This window comes from Geotrypetes seraphini, chromosome 8 (genome assembly GCF_902459505.1).
Source record: "Geotrypetes seraphini chromosome 8, aGeoSer1.1, whole genome shotgun sequence".
In the NCBI taxonomy this organism is placed as follows: Eukaryota; Metazoa; Chordata; class Amphibia; order Gymnophiona; family Dermophiidae; genus Geotrypetes; species Geotrypetes seraphini.
This window is the reverse complement of record NC_047091.1, coordinates 123,293,693-123,310,307: the sequence shown is the minus strand read 5'-3', so window position 1 is coordinate 123,310,307 and position 16,615 is coordinate 123,293,693. Positions and strand designations below refer to the sequence as shown.

At 40.9% G+C, this 16,615-nt stretch overlaps 1 protein-coding gene across 2 annotated transcripts in view; it reads left to right on the top strand.

Annotated features, from left to right (window-relative positions):
- The first annotated feature begins 2,917 nt into the window (after positions 1-2,917).
- Positions 2,918-16,615, top strand: part of LOC117364559 (complement factor D-like) — a 30,786-nt gene continuing 17,088 nt past the window's right edge. The window contains exon 1 of one of the 2 annotated variants that reach the window (XM_033953876.1): positions 2,918-3,039. Coding sequence is in view for 1 of the 2 variants with exons in the window: in XM_033953875.1 (XP_033809766.1) it covers positions 14,558-14,615 (58 nt within the window). In the remaining variant the exon portion in view is untranslated. Of the gene's footprint in view, positions 3,040-14,502; positions 14,616-16,615 lie in introns of those variants that run through there. The other variant, XM_033953875.1, reaches the window with a different exon arrangement.

Sequence of the window (16,615 nt, the reverse complement as noted above, 5' to 3'; positions counted from 1 at the left end):
GGGTTCAAGAAAGGATTGGACAATTTCCTGCTGGAAAAGGGGATAGAGAGGTATAGATAGAGGATTACTGCACAGGTCCTGGACCTATTGGGCCACCGCGTGTGCGGACTGCTGGGCACGATGGACTTCAGGTCTGACCCAGCAGAGGCATTGCTTATGTTCTTATGCTTCGTTGCCCGTCTCTGCACCCTCTTCAGCAGTTTTATATTCTTCTTTAGGTTGGGAGACCAATGTTGGACACAGTATTCCAAGTGTGGTCTGACCATTGATCTATAAAGTGGCATTATAACTTTCTCCGATCTACTCGTGATTCCTTGATTCCTTTCTTTATCATGCCTAACATTCTATTTGCTTTCTTTGCTGCTGCCGCGCATTGTGCCGACGGTTTCAGGGTCCTATCTATAAGTACACCCAGTCCTTTTCTTGTTTGCTCTTACCCAGAGTTGTACCTGACATTCTATACTCGTGTTCCTTGTTCTTTCTGCCTAAATGCATTACTTTGCACTTTTCCATATTAAACTTCATCTGCCATTTCTCCGCCCATTTCTCTAACTGACACAAGTCACTCTGGAGTTCCTCACTATCCTTTTGCAATCTGATTGCCCGGCATAGCTTTGTGTTGTCTGCAAACTTGATGATCTCACTGGATGTTCCTTCTTCTAGGTCATTGATGAAAATATTAAATAAGATGGGCCCATGTACCAAGCCCTGGGGCACACCTCTAGTCACTTTCTCCCAGTCTGAGAACTTCCCATTTATGCCCACTCTCTGCTTTCTGTTCTCCAGACATTTGCCTATCCATCTTGGGACACGGATCGAAGGTTAGTGAATCTAGCCCATGGTCGATAGTTCTTCACAGCAGGATGAATGCAAAACCCCTTCCCCAGCACTCCTAATTGGTCTCAGAAGTATGCCATCATTAAATGGTGCTGCCAAGAGGGATCTAGCATCCGTTCTGCTGGTGAAGAACAGATTTTAGAGGGCTGGTAAGTGGGACAGGAATTTCTGAGGTATTGGGAGAATACCTCATTAAATAAGGAGCAATAGATGGGCAACCAGGGTCATTCTCTGATGGGGAGGTAAGATCAGAGGTACTGTATGTGGGAAGTTATTTTTTCAAGATCAGGTTTGAGACTAAGTTAATTTTGAGTAGGTTGCTCATCTTTAGCAGGTCAAATTATAGATGGTTAGATTAACTCGGTTTAATTTTCAACTATAGACTATACTGACAACTATTGTCTGTTTCCATTTGTGGAAGAGCAGTACACACTTAGGAATGTCTCACCCATCAGTGCAGCAGCTTTCCTCCACAGTATGAAGCAGAGAACCATGCACCCGTGAAAGGTGTTATGTGCAGATAAAACTGCTCTGGTTTGTACCAAGAATCCAATAATTATAAACAAACACCACTAATTAAAATGCTTCACTTCACTGTTTCTTGGGGGTTTCTGTAGCAATTTCTGAATGGGGTGTGATTAACTAAGAAAATCCCGACATGTGTCAGTCCAGAGTACTACCAGCTTAGGTGTAATTCACTAAGGGTACATGAAGTTTTCAAGTTTTGTTAAAATTTGATAGAATCACCTATTCCAAGGTTTCTAGGTGAAATACAAAAATAAAACCTGAACAATGTTAAAATGCATAAGTTTGGATTTACCAAACGTACAGGAACGGGTAGGTGGGTGGGGAAGAACTACAATCGTTAATAGAAAACATTCAATGATGTTATTTCTAATGGTAAACTGCTTGAATTTACACAATTGCAAAATAAATTTGGGCTTCATAAATCACAATGTTTTCGTTAGTTGCAATTGAAGCAGGCCATTCAGGCAGGGTTCCCTGAATGGAAAACTCTTAATACTCAGTACAGTATGGAATTTTTATGTTTTCAGGCAGACTTTCTGGGTCACCAGGCCATGCAGTGGTATAAAACTATTAGTGATCTGGTTAAAAAAAAGCCTAAAAATGGTCTTAGGGATATTTGGAGCATTGAGAGTAAGCATCAGATTTCAGCATCTCAATGGCCACAAATTTGGTCTTGGAGAATAAGATGTACAATGTCAGCGTCTATGAGGCAGACTTGGTTTTTTCTGTTACAAAGAGCTTTTTGGACCCCAGTTAGATTAAAAAATTAAATAGTTCCTTGTCTAATAGATGCTGGCATTGTAATATAGATGTAGGGACTTTGGATCATCTTTTGTATTATTGTCCCCATATCTTAGCCTTTTGGAACTCAATCTGGGATCAAATAAATTGTTTATTGGAAAATCATGTAGCATTATCTTATGATACTGTGATATTTGGAATGTCCATGAGGAAAAAGAGTCAGATATCATCGAGTAACAATAAACTTTTATTGATCATGACAGGAGTTGCCATCCAACATATTACTAATAATTGGAAAGATCACGGTAGACTTAATTTTAATTTCTGGTGGAATTCGTTGTGTCACTTATATAGAATGGAAAGATCATTGGCGGTACAGAATGGAAAGTATAAAAGTTTTATAAAAATATGGGAGCCATTAACATCTTTTTGTCATGATTAAATGCCATTTTTCTATTAATTATACACCACTTAGTGATGAAAGAGGGGAAGGGTTTAATGGGAGGGTTTATGATCTTATAATAAATGATGGGCTTAGAGAGAGGGTGAAGGGAGGGTTGCATTTATATTTATAAGATACAATGATAAGATGTTCAAGTGATCTAATTAATAGTGTTTATTATGATTCTTGTACACTTGATGAAAGTTTAAAAACGAATAAAGAATTTAAAAAAAATAGAAAACATTCAAGGGTAAGAACAAAGGGGGGGGAGTGTAAAAATAAGAGAATAACTTTGTTTTTAGCAAAGATCGATGGGTAAGTTCAAAGTTATATTGAGAAGGCGTCTTTGAAAAGATGACTTTTTTGTTTTCCTTTGAAGCGGTCAAATATTTTTTTCTTCTCTTAGTTCAGTTGGCAGATAATTCCACAGCTGAGGACCTGTGTGACAGAGAAGATTTCCAAGTGTCTTATACCAATAATTTTTAAGGAAGGTATGTCTAATAAATGCTGATTGGTAGACTGAAGTGCGCACAATAGGGTATATGGTCTTAATAGATTATAAATGAATTCAGGTGCTTTTATGTTAATTGTTTTATGTACTAACAGACTTAACTTATAGGGAACCAGTGAGCTTTCTTTAAGAGTGGTGAAACGTGATCATATTTTTGGGCATTTGATATAGTTTTTATTGCCACGTTTTGAATTATTTGAAGGTGTCTTATTTCTTTATGAGTTACTCCTTTTAATAGTGAAATACAAGAGTCTAATTTTGATTTTACTAGTGCGTGAATTAAGATATTCAGGGATTTGGGTTCCAGAAATTTTGAAATCGATCAAATTAATCGGAGTTTGTAAAAACAGGATCTCACAACTCTACTAATATGTTCGTGATATGAAAATTTCATATCAAAGGTGACCCCCAGGATTTTTAATGATGTTACTTGTTGTAGGGCACTATTTTTAAGGATGATTGAACCACCTAGATAAGAACATAAGAACATAAGCAGTGCCTCCGCCGGGTCAGACCACAGGTCCATCCTGCCCAGCAGTCCGCTCCCGCGGCGGCCCAAACAGGTCAAGACCTGTCTGAATCCCCAGAGGGGGTCCCCTTGCCACCCTGTATTCCTTCTTTCCATGGGAATAACATCGTTTTTGTTTTGGCTACATTTAGTGCTAGCATATTGTCATCTTGTCATATTGTGATTGTAGAAGTCAGATATTTTAAATATGTATAGTTCATTTCAATATATTGTCTAGCCCACTCAATATCAAGATGAATTCTTCTGTAATGAAGGAGTAGCCTAGTGGTTAGAGCAGCTGTCTCAGCACCCTGAGGTTCTGAGTTCAATTCCAACTGCAGCTCCCTGTGACTGGGCAAGTCACTTAACACTTCATTGCTCCATAAGCTTAGAGCAGGGGTAGGCAATTCCGGTCCTCAAGAGCCGGAGCCAGGTCAGGTTTTCAGGATATCTATAATGAATATGTATGAGATGGATTTGCATGCACTGCCTCCTTGAGATGCAAATCTATCTCATGCATATTTATTGTGGATATCCTAAAAACCTGACTTGGCTCCAGCTCTCGAGGACCGGAATTGCCTACCCCTGGCTTAGAGGGAACAGTACTGGTGCTATGATTTCCTTACACTTTGTCTTCCCCTCCCCCCTAAAGCAAGCAGATAAAAGTGGAAAACAGTTTTGTTGACCCCCCAACACCAGTAAGATGTAAGAAAGCTCACGGTACTAGATATCTTACTTTGGCAATAGATGTAGAATTGTCATGCTAATAAAGTTATGAGACTAAATCTGTTTTTCTTGAGTAACATGGTTTCCTATCCATTCAATGAGAATGAAGCTTGCATTAATGCATAATGACCACCAGAGGGCTCTATGTTATCAATTAATCTGTACAAGGGAGTCTGGACCTCAGAGAACATAAGAATGTAAGATGAGTCAGACCAATGGTTCATAAAAACCCAGCACCCAGTCTCTGACAGTGGCCAATCTGGGTCAAAAGTCCCTGGCAGAATCCCAAGGAGTAGATCCATTCATTGTTGCTCACACCCACGGATAAGCAGCGGCATCCTCAAGTCTACATGAATGTTTATGGACTCTGCCTCTAGGAACTTATCTGAACCCTTTTTAAACTCAGCTATGTTAATTGCCTTAACCACATCATCTGGTAACAAATCCCATAGCAAAACTGTGCATTCAGTAAAAAATATTTCTCCTGTTTGTTTTAGATGTACTGATAGTTTCATGGAGTATCCTTTTGCCTTCTACATTTTGAAAGATAAATGTAAAAGCAACTGAAATACAAAGAAGATGGTGGAAAGTAGTGCTGCCCGATTCAGGAAAAAATATTTCGATTCAGCTTATTGAATCGATTTTTTGATTTGATTTGATTTGATTTTCCTGCCCAATTGGGTGTTTTTTAAAAAAACATCCTAGTGGGTTTATTTTATAGCCTCTTCACCCCCTTTGCCCTCTCCTACCCACACTGGCGCTGTGGTGTAAACAAAAAATACTTTTCCTTTCTCTGTTAAATCCTAGCTCACATTTGCAGTCAACACCAACTCTGGCAGGATACACATTTCAAATCTGACATAGTGTAATCTCAAAACAGAAAGTAAAATTATTTTTCTACCTTTTGTTGTCTGGTCATTATTTAAATCAGGTTGGTCCCACGCTCTGGATGTCTTCTGATAACGTGCTTGCCAGGATCTCCTTCTTTCTCCGTGCTAACCATCCATCTTCCATCTCTGTCCTCTCCTTCTGTTTTCCTTCCCTCCCCTGGAGGTTTGGCATCTTTCCTTTTTTGTTTCCATCTCCGCAGCTGCAGCGATGGACCCCACCATCCCCAGATTCACCATCTCCTTTTCTTAACTACCCTTTCATCCTGCATCTCTTCCTCCTTCCCCACCACCCCAGGGTTCACTATCTCCCATTCTCTTCCCAACTACCCTCCTGTCCAGTTTTTATACTCCCCTCTACTCCATCCCTTGTGTCCAACTTCTCTCCTTCTGTTCCTTCCCTCCCTAAATCCCATTGTCCACCATCTCTCTCCCTCTCCTGTTTTTAGATCCATTATTTCTTCCATCCCTCCCCCATCTCTCCTCTCCATGAACTACCCCAAGTCCATCTCCCCTCTCCATAATCTCCCCCAAGTCCATCCCCCCTCCACCATTCGTCTTCCCCCCTTCACCCTAGTGAAGAAACAGCATGAGACATATCAAGTTATCCAGTTAAAGGGTGAATCCTTCAGACCAATCTGAGATTTCTGGCAGCCTCGTGCAGTTTTGTTTTTTTACTTTAATTATCAAAATCGCGAAGGTTGGTGAGGATGGTTCAACTGAAGACTCCCACCCCCAAGGACCCCAAGCCCTTTGCTTAGGCTTGACTGGAGCTGGAGCGAGGAGCAGCTCCTGCATGTTGTAGCCAACAGGAAGAGAGACAAGAGCAAAGCACACTGAAAAGCAGCATTGGCAGCCTACATGGCACCGAATCAGCGCTGCGTCCGGTTGAAAACCGTGCGGTTGGCCTGGACTGTGAGAAAACTGGCGGCTGCAGGTCAGAACCAGGAGGAGGGAGAGTCATGTTTGCTTTCTGCATCTGGGATCGCGCGTGCAGGAGGAACAGTCAGCGCTTTCTCTTGCTAGCATGCATTAAGGGTGGGACATAAGAATTGCCACTGCTGGGTCAGATCAGTGGTCCATCGTGCCCAGCAGTCCGCTCATGCGGCGGCTCCCAGGTCAAAGACCAGTACTCTAAATGAGTCCAGCCTCACCTGCATACATTCTAGTTTAGCAGGAACTTGTCCAACTTTGTCAAATCTGCTCCATGCATATTCATTAGGGCTATCCTGAAAATCTGATTGGCTGGTGGTCCTCCAGGACAGGGTTGGGAACCACTGTTCTAGATTATCAGCTTCTACTGCTCAGGCCACCAACCAGTCTAGGCTTATCACCCTCTAGGATCTTCAACACAGTGATCGTAGACAGAATACCAACTGATCTAAGAAGGCTTGAGGAGTGGTTGAGTGCTTTGCAGTTAGGATTCAGCACAAAGACCTGGATTTTTATAAACGGCGCCTAAATCACCAGGCACCTAAAAAAAAAAAAAATAGGCGCCGGCTGCTTGTCAATAGCAATTACGCGCCGTTTACAGAATCGCGGCTAGCAGCGCCTATGTAAAAATGTAGGCGCCTGAAATGTAGGCAAGGATTTTAAAGGCCTACATTTCAGGTGCCTAAGTTTTTGGAGAATTGCGCTTAGCAGTGCCTAAGTCATGCTCTGCCCATAAAAATGCCTGCTTAGGCGTTAGGCGCTACTAAACGCCATGGGATAGGCTCCTATCGCCTAATTATTATTTTACTAATTATTGAGCCAATTAATTTAGGCACCCTTTATAGAATTTGGGCCTAAATAAGCAGATGTATTTATTTTGAGAGTAGAAATTCAAAGGAGTGTGCAATACACAATGCTCATTAGCATCATATCTATGTTATTTGAATGTTCTAATTTGTGTTTATTAGATCCTTCATAAGTATTATGACCCCCTTTTAATATGTATCTCTCTTATTTGAATTTTGGTGCTGTTAATAAGTATATTTTTGAACCTGTTTCATTGTCCTATTATTAAGTTTCAATTTACTGATTTTAACTCTACCTCATTCATTGTATTTATGGTTATATTTGGTCATAAGAATTGCCGCTGCTGGGTCAGACCAGTGGTCCATCGTGCCCAGCAGTCCGCTCACCACAGCGGCTCTTAGGTCAAAGACCAGTGCCCTATCTGAGTCTAGCCTTACCTGCATATGTTCTGGTCCAGCAGAAACTTATCGAACCTTTTCTTGAATCCCTGAAGGGTGCTTTCCCCTATAACAGCCTCTGGACGAGCATTCCAGATTTCTACCACTCACATAGAGAGTCCTCCTGTCCCTTAACCATTTATGTAGCTCTCTTACATAAGAAATGCCCCTGTCGGGTCAGACCGGAGGTCCATCGTGCCCGGCAGTCCGCTCACGCGTCGGCTCCTCAGGTCCAGGACCTGATAGTGCTCATACCCTAAAACTGTCATATGCTTTTCGCTTATGTCCTGTAGAGTGATCTTCTATCTATACCCTGTAATCCCCTTCGCTTCCAGGAAGTCATCCAGTCCCATTTTGAAACCCAGTATTGTACTCTGTCCTATTACCTCATTTGGAAGCGTGTTCCCACCACCCTCTGAGTGAAGAAAAACTTCCTTGCATTCGTTTTGAATCTGTCCCCTCTCAGTTTTTCTGAATGACCTCTTGTTTTTGTTGTCCCCGCTAGTCTGAAGAATCTGTCCCTCTCCACCTTCTCTATGCCTTTCATGATTTTATACGTCTGTATCATGTCTCCTCTCAGTCTCCGCTTTTCCAGGGTAAAGAGCCCCAGTTTGTCTAACCTTTCGGAATATGAAACTTTCTCCATTCCCCTTATCATCCTGGTTGCTCTCCTCTGAACCCTCTCAAGCATCGCCATGTCTTTCTTAAGGTAGGGTGACCAGTATTGGACACAGTATTCCAGATGTGGTCGCACCATTGCTCAATACAATGGCAGGATAACTTCCTTCGTTCTTGTAGTGATACCTTTTTTGATAATGCCCAGCATTCTGTTTGCTTTCTTTGAGGCCGCTGCACATTGCACTGCTGGCTTCATTGTTGTATCCACCAATACCCCCAGGTCTTTTTCTAGGGTGCCTTTCCCCAGCACCCTTCCTCCCATCGTATAGCTGTAGATGGGGTTCCCTTTCCCCATGTGCAAGACCTTACATTTCTCCACATTGAAGCTCATCTACCATCTTTTTGCCCGTTCACACAGTTTGTTCAGGTCGCTCTGTAATTCTTTGCATTCCTCAACAGTTTCTACTCTGTTGGAGAGTTTTGTATCGTCTGCGAACTTGATAACTTCACACTTCATGCCCGTTTCCAGATCGTTAATGAATATATTGAACAGCAGCGGTCCCAGCACAGACCCCTGTGGGACACCACTCGTGACCCCTTTCCAGTCAGAGTAGTGTCCTTTTACTACTACCCTCTGCTTCCTATCCGCCAGCCAATTTTGGCTTTGCTGTTAACAAAATTGTAAGTTTTATTTTGAACTATACCTGCTGTACACTGCCTTGGGCAAATCTCTTCATAAAGGCCATTAATCTCAATAAATAAATATATGAGGGGAGATTTGTCAAAGTCCACAGCACAGGTCAGAGACCTGTATCCAAGGATATCAGTGTGGCAAAATAGCATGTGAAGTACTGGTTGATGTCATAGTGATGCTGGGCTGATTACCTAGGTACAAAAGGAATTAATTCTGCTGGACAATGGTGAGATCTCAGCTACAGTCATTGAAACGAACAAGATCCGTTTCTTGGTCCCGAAATCGTCCTGCAAACATTCTATCATCAATTCCCCTTAGAAAGAAAGATACGCAGACAGTGTTCTAAAGGGATAGCCTGTTTTATTATCAGTCTGCATTCATTTATATATCTTCAGTGGTATTAGCAGATGACGTAAGTACAGACCATATCTAGTGACAGGATACATAGGCTTCAAAGAAGTAATCAACACCAGAAAGGGGGGGGGGATGAATGAGCAGGATATGTACTTCATTGTTTAAATCTTAAAGGTGTTAAGAGCTGTGGGGGGTTGAGCCTTCATTGTCTCAGACAACTAACTTCGTTAACATAAATTAAATGACCTCTTCCCAAACCATTAAGAGAGTAAACACGAACATTCTGCATTTGATTCTGGCCCCTGTATTAATTAAAGTTAATTTATCCTGACCTTCTTTGGTAGTATTAACATTGGGGCGGCCGCAAGTGCCCAAAATCAAAGGTGCCACATACCTCAAGCTGAATTCAGAGTCTGACTTCTTTCCCTTATCCTGCGTCTCCAAAATTGAGTCCACAGGAAAGTGATAGGAGTCCGGCAGGGCTGTGAAGGTTTGAGTGACCTTGGTATTTAGATACAGAAAGTCAGGACATCCCTATGCACTAACACTGTTTTTTTTTCCTGGCTGTCAAATCACTTTTTACTCTTTCCAATTCTATCTGCATTGTATCTCGATCCTGTTGCAATGCATTATATAAAGGCATCACTAAGAAAGAAAGATAACGCCTCCAAATTATTCAAAATACTGCCATTAAAATCATTTCAACTTAAAAGCTCGAAAATTTGATCATGTCACACCACTTTTGATTAACTCCCATTGGCTTCCCATAGATCATCGATTTACTTATAAAATAATGTTACTGATATATAAAACCTTAGCTTCCGGTCTACCTGATTTCATCAACAGGTTATTAATCCCCCACAACCTCCATCGCACATTACGTTCTTCTTATCAAAACCTGTTATCCATTCCCTCTTTAAGACACATTGGCACTGTGCATACTAATATCTTTTCTGTGACGGCACCTACCGTCTGGAACTTAGCACCAAATTATATAAGAGAAAGTTCATCACTTGATAAATTTAAAACTAGCTTGAAGGCCTTTCTTTTCAAAGACGCATTTGGAGTATAATAGTCCTTTTAAGGACTGTAATGGAACTTTGCTCCTTGCTTTTCTTATTCATTTTAATCTTTTCTACAAAGTGCTAGATTATTTATTTTTTGTTTCCTCCCTTTTGTTTTGATCCTTCTCCCTCTTTTTCATTATAATTTGTTTTGGTTTTTTATTTATTTATTTTTTTATTTTTTCTTTCCGGCGACACAGCACAAGAAACAGCAGAAATTTAAACCTATAAGCAGTGCAAACGCATACGGGAAAGGACCGGTGACACAGAAAGATGTGAGCTGGAAGGAGAGTATCACACACACGGGCAGCATAAGCCTTACAGGGAGCTCTTCTACGTTTAAAAGTTTCAGAAATCATATTCGTTCTGTCCACTGAATATACATTAACATTTTATAACATTTCCAATATTCTTTTATCATTCTTAAAACTTATTTCAGACAATTTGTTTATGTATCACACAAGCTGCTGAAAAGTTCTCAGCCGGCTTGCCAGCTGCTTCATGCTACCCACAAACAGTGCTGAAAACTAGTCAGCCTGCTTGTCACTACAACAAAGGAGTTACTTATCATCTCTAGGACACCCACTGCAAAACCAAACCTGATCTATTACATATATGCAGACATCTCCATCCTAATCCCAGTGAACAGCATAACAAATGAAACCTCAAAATACATTACTCATATAATGACCGAAATAGAACATTGGACAAGCAACTTCAAACTGAAACTCAACACAGAAAAAAAACAAAAATCTTCCTTGCAAGCCCAACGGATAAAATTGCCAATTCAACGCTACATATAAAAGACCATGATTACCCAATTACCAACACAATAAAAATATTGGGAGTCACATTGGACACACACACCTCACTATGATTGAACACACGAATATAGTAGCAACAAAATGTTTCACGATGTTATGGAGATTAAAGACCATCAAAAAATACTTCGACCCACTATCTTTTAGATTACTAGTGCAATTACTAGTGCTTTCTACCCTGGACTATTGTAATATCATTTATTTGGGTATCATTCAGAACTCAGCTGTCCGTTTGATATATGGATTAAAAAAGAATGACCATGTCACCCCCACCACAAACCACTGCACTGGCTGTCAGTCGAGGCAAGAATATTATTCAAGTTCTCCGGCATATGTTTCAAGCTAGTTTGGGGACTAGCACCTATGTATCTACAAACCCACTTTGCACTCCACAACCCAACAAGACAAACCAGAAACAGCTATCTTTTTTGCATACCCAAGCATAACCAATTGTAAATACAAAACCTTTCTGGACAGAACCTTCATGCTCCAAGCAAATAAACAACAACATTGGCTAGACAGTCACATTAATAAAGCCGAACTGACCTACAATGCCTTTAGAAAACTCATAAAAACTACCCTATTCGACAGATACATCACCTAAACAGAACCTCACCAAGTACTCTTTCTTTTCACAATGCTCTCTGAAATCCTAATTCTTGCTGTTTCTGAATCTCTAAACAAACTGTACATTGTAATTTTTTCCCTTTTTTCAGGAAAGCTGCAATTTTTCTTTACAGGTCCGCTCCGAAATTCTTAGCAAACATTATATTTTGTAATTTTGATTCTTAATAGTCTCTGTACTCTGTACTCCCTCCACATATTGTAAATCGCTGAATGTCCAGCTCTCTTAAATGTAAACCGCCTAGAGTCACAAGATTGTGGCGGTATAGAAGAATAAAGTTATTACCATTATTATTATTATTACTGAAGCGAACAAAGTCTCATCTGTCTAGGAGGGGGAGAATCCTAAGTGCCTTTATGACCCATAACCAAAAACAATATCACAATGCAGGAATTTTTTCAATAAAAAAAACAATATAACAATGCAGAAATTTTCGCTTACCTTACCTTATAAGTGAGGTACATTAATAATATACAATATAATCTTATACTCTATAAAATCTTATCTAAGCGATAGAAGAGAAAAGCGCATGCAAAGAATGGTACAGATGACAGAATGAGCAGACATTTCTATAAATCCACAATAGAGACTTTCCAAAAGTCTTCACTTAATTTCATTCTTCCCGAAAGAATGGCAGCTGCTTATTTTCGCGGCGGGAGCTTACCGAAAACTCCACATTAATATTTGTCCTTGCCAAAAGAACAGTAAACGCGGCGGGTTTACTAAAAATCCTACAATATAAATAAAGGGTTGGAACATGACGCCCCAATACCAGTGAGTATTAAAGAACAGAATTCAAAATTCAGAAATACTCACAAAATATTGGTAATGTCAAGTCCATCGCGGACGTAGCCCCCAAATTGAAACAAACAAGATCCGTTTCTTGATCCCGAAATCGTCCTGCAAACATTCTATCATCTATTTCAGACATCTGGAGGCAATTCCCCTTAGAAAGAAAGATACGCAGACAGTGTTCTAAAGGGATAGCCTGTTTTATTATCAGTCTGCATTCATTTATATATCTTCAGTGGTATTAGCAGATGACGTAAGTACAGACCATATCTAGTGACAGGATACATAGGCTTCAAAGAAGTAATCAACACCAGAAAGGGGGGGGATGAATGAGCAGGATATGTACTTCATTGTTTAAATCTTAAAGGTGTTAAGAGCTGTGGGGGGTTGAGCCTTCATTGTCTCAGACAACTAACTTCGTTAACATAAATTAAATGACCTCTTCCCAAACCATTAAGAGAGTAAACACGAACATTCTGCATTTGATTACTTCCAGCATAGACAGAGACAGAAAACTTATCCTTTCCTTTCAGTCATTAGTCCAGTTCTAGAGGCTGGCTGGACCTCATGAAAGACATAGACAGAGTGGAGAAGGTCCAAAGATGATATAAGGTATGTACTAGAAACCCTATGAGGTGGGATTTAGGGGGGAATTCATGAAAGAGCGTTAAGTGTGTTAGCACACACTAATGCATTAGCGCATGTAATCATATAATGGAGTATATTGGGCATCTTTAGCGGTTAGTTAGCTTCACGGGAAATTCCTTGCACTCCAGGAACTTTATCCGTGGTCCAACAAAGACACCAGCTTTGACCTTTGCCTCAGACAGATTAGGGAAGATTTCTTGAAGGTACTTGAAGGTTGCCAGCTCTTTATCTAGAACTCTGGCAATTGTTTCATTAGGCCCAATTTGATGTGCAATGGTGGCAATTGCGTGCGCTAACACACTTAATTTCATATCGTAAATTTCCCCCCCCTTAGGGATCTAAATATGAATACCCTGGAGAAGAGAGACAGAGAAGTTACGATACGATATACATGAAAGATATTAAAAAAGTGCCTGAGAAGCAAACTTTCAAGAGAAAGGAGCTCTAGAATAATGAGGCTTTCAGAGAGGTAGACTAAAATTCAGTTTTAGGTTTGGTTTGGGGGGGGGGGAGGTTTCATGGCAATGGTGGCAGACTCCTTCTGTCCTCCTACGGGGAGTGGGTGGTGGAGGTTATTAGATTATTGTGGTACTTTATAGCTGAATAGGGAGGTCAGTGATGGGATGCTGGGTGTGAACTTAAGAAGGAGACCTAGTTTGAATGCTCAGTTATGAAGGGAAGTGGATTTCAAATGAGGAAGACAACAGAAACTATCCTGGCTATGGACTAATATCCTAAAGGCAGCAGTGGTTTGTGCCTGGCAGCTGGTAGCATGAACAGGAAATACTGGGTAAACTGGATGAGCTGATTAATCTTTTGCTGTATCTATCCTGTAACTGTAGAGCAGCAACTTTCAGGAAAAGTCCTCTGAGGCTTTCACCCCCTCCTCCCCACCAAAGTCACCCACAAAAGGTGACTCCAACTGGGCCGCAACTGAGACTTCTGGGCATCCATACATTGGATGACCAAGTGATTAATAACAGTTTACCAAGAAAGGACAGATAGATTATGGATGTATGTCCTTTGCAACCAGAATCTTTGTTGCCTAAGTCTAACCCGGAAGGCTGGACCCCAGGCAGGGAATGCACTTTAGGGCCCTCCTCTTCCCTTCCTTCAGGAATCCATTTAACTAAACTCCCTTTTAGTGAGAACTTTGCACAAACACATTATAAAGAATTTATGTCTAAAAGAGGACAGTGTTCCTGAGAGCTAATCCCTATCCAAAAAGCCTCACTGTTAAAACCACTTCTGTTTCACAAAAACTCAGAATTTGCTGTCTGAGGAATTTCTTCTCCCTAAAGCCGGAAACACACGCAGCCTTCCAAGCTCAGCTTTGGGTCTTTTCCTCTCATTGTGTCAGATACTTCCTGTTCTTTGGCAGGGACAGGCAGATTCTATTGTTAGCAAAATCTTCAATGTCTAGGTTCATTTCCTATTTACTTACAGGCTAAGGGGATTTCAGCTAATTACAGGAGAAATATGGAAAATGCCACTTTCCCTTCCCTTCCTTTACATTGCTGGTATATAAGGGCAGGTTGTTCTTTCAGAAAACATGACTGCATATGAGAGAGGTTCCCTGGAGCGATGGGTTGTCACAGTGCTTTTGCAACAGTGCTGGTCTGGTTGGGAGTCTCAGTATGTGGTGAGTGATCGGTTCATCTGAGTTAACACTAACTTTTGTCTATGACAGTAATGATATAGTTCTAGATGAGTTCCCAGGAGCTGTGATGGGAAGACTGATCACTTTTTATTCTTCTATGGTGTTGCAAGCTCACACCGTGCTGAGTGTCAGCATCAGTCCAAAATAATTGGTAAGAGCAGATAGCCTAGCTGGTTTTAAAAAAGGTTTGGACAATTTCCTGGAGGAAAAGTCCATAGTCTGTTATTGAGAAAGACAAGGGGGGAAACCACTGCTTGCTCTAGATTGGTAGCATGGAATGTTGCTACTTCTTGGGGTTTGGCCAGGTACTAGGGACCTGGATTGGCTACTGTGAGAACAGGCTACTGGGCTTGATGGACTCAGTAAGGCTATTCTTATGTTCTTATCAAGCTTCTAAAAGTCACGCAACCAGAATTTCTGTCTGAAAGAAGATACCGTAGTCTAGAAGAACCATCAGACAACACAAGGGCTGGCTGTGCATAGCACTTCCTTCTAATGGGTTGGAGTGAAAACTGTAGTCTTTGTGGGTTGCGAGCAGGACTTTTTTTTAGAAGGGTTACAGCATATTTTCTGTTGCTTGATAAAAATGACCCATGGTCCTCAAGTATAAATAAAAGAGCTCAGGTTCTGCACACTCAATGCTGCCTTTTCATGGATTCTGTGACTGGTTACAGGGGGGCCTGCCCTGACTACTCTGAAGTTGATCTCTCAGTAATTACCCCAGTCCTGAAGAATGGCCTGAAAATGAGTATTAGTCAATCACTCTTTCACAAGAACAGTGCAAGGTAAAGGAACTGTGCTTATACACAGGCCAGAACTAATATATCAGGGGAGAAAAAAGCCTCAGACGACGGACCCTCCCACCATCCACAGATGGGATTTAAGGTGTTCAGGCTAAACCTCATTGGCATAAAAAAAACCACCCCTGAAATTTCAAAACTGGCTCTGTGCGGTGCAAAATAGAGTTAAAGCATTTAAAGATAGATGAAAAAAATCAAATTATCTCTCAAAACCGACCGATACACCAATGGTGGCCAGCGTTTCACATTACTCCTGCCTCGGGGTGTAACGGTTCATATCGATAACTGGAGGGAAAACTTCCAATTCAATGATTAAAGAACGTACCTTTAGAACGGGACTCTCCAAAGTGTTTCCATGCACAAAGGCGGCCGCTACACAGTGTTGGCTCAGATTTGGAATTTGAGTGTTGACACCTTTTTTGACAAGGAAAAATAATGTTTTGTTATGTAGTTTTATATCCTGACAAATGCTCACAGGGCAGAGTTCTAGATGCGTTTGCAAATAGCATAAACGTTACATAGAAGCTTATATACAGACAATATATGATAAAAATTAGATTACATCCTTAACAGATATTTCTGAAACGGTGATTTACAAACAGCATTTCTATAGGGAGTGGGCAGGGGGTTGATAGCATTATTGTTGCATTGAGTAGACCTTCAGGTGAAGTCTAGATCACGTTAAGTCCCTCCCAGAGATTTTTGACGAGCCCATGTTTTCCGATATTTTTGGAACATACAGTACATATTGGTAACAGGGATCTCCACAAAAAATGAGTTCCAAACTCTTGCAATCTGATAGTTAAAAGACTTTTTTATATCTTTCATAGATGTAAATGATAGCCTTAATTGGTTAGAACTGCAGAGTCCTACAGATTTGCCTAGTAGTTCGGTGAGTCTGGGGAAGCTATGAGGAGCCTCTCCATACAGAGTCTTAAATACCATACAGCAGGGCTGCCCAAGTTCAGTCCTCGAGATCTACTGGCAGGCCAGGTTTTCAGGATATCCACAATGAATATGCATGAGAGAAATTTGCCTGCACTACCTTCTTCGTATGCAAATCTCTCTCATGCATATTCATTGTGGATATCCTGAAAACCTGACCTGCCAGTAGATCTCGAGGACCGGACTTGGGCAGCCCTGCCATACAGCATAACTTGAACTCAACCTGATTTTCTGTCA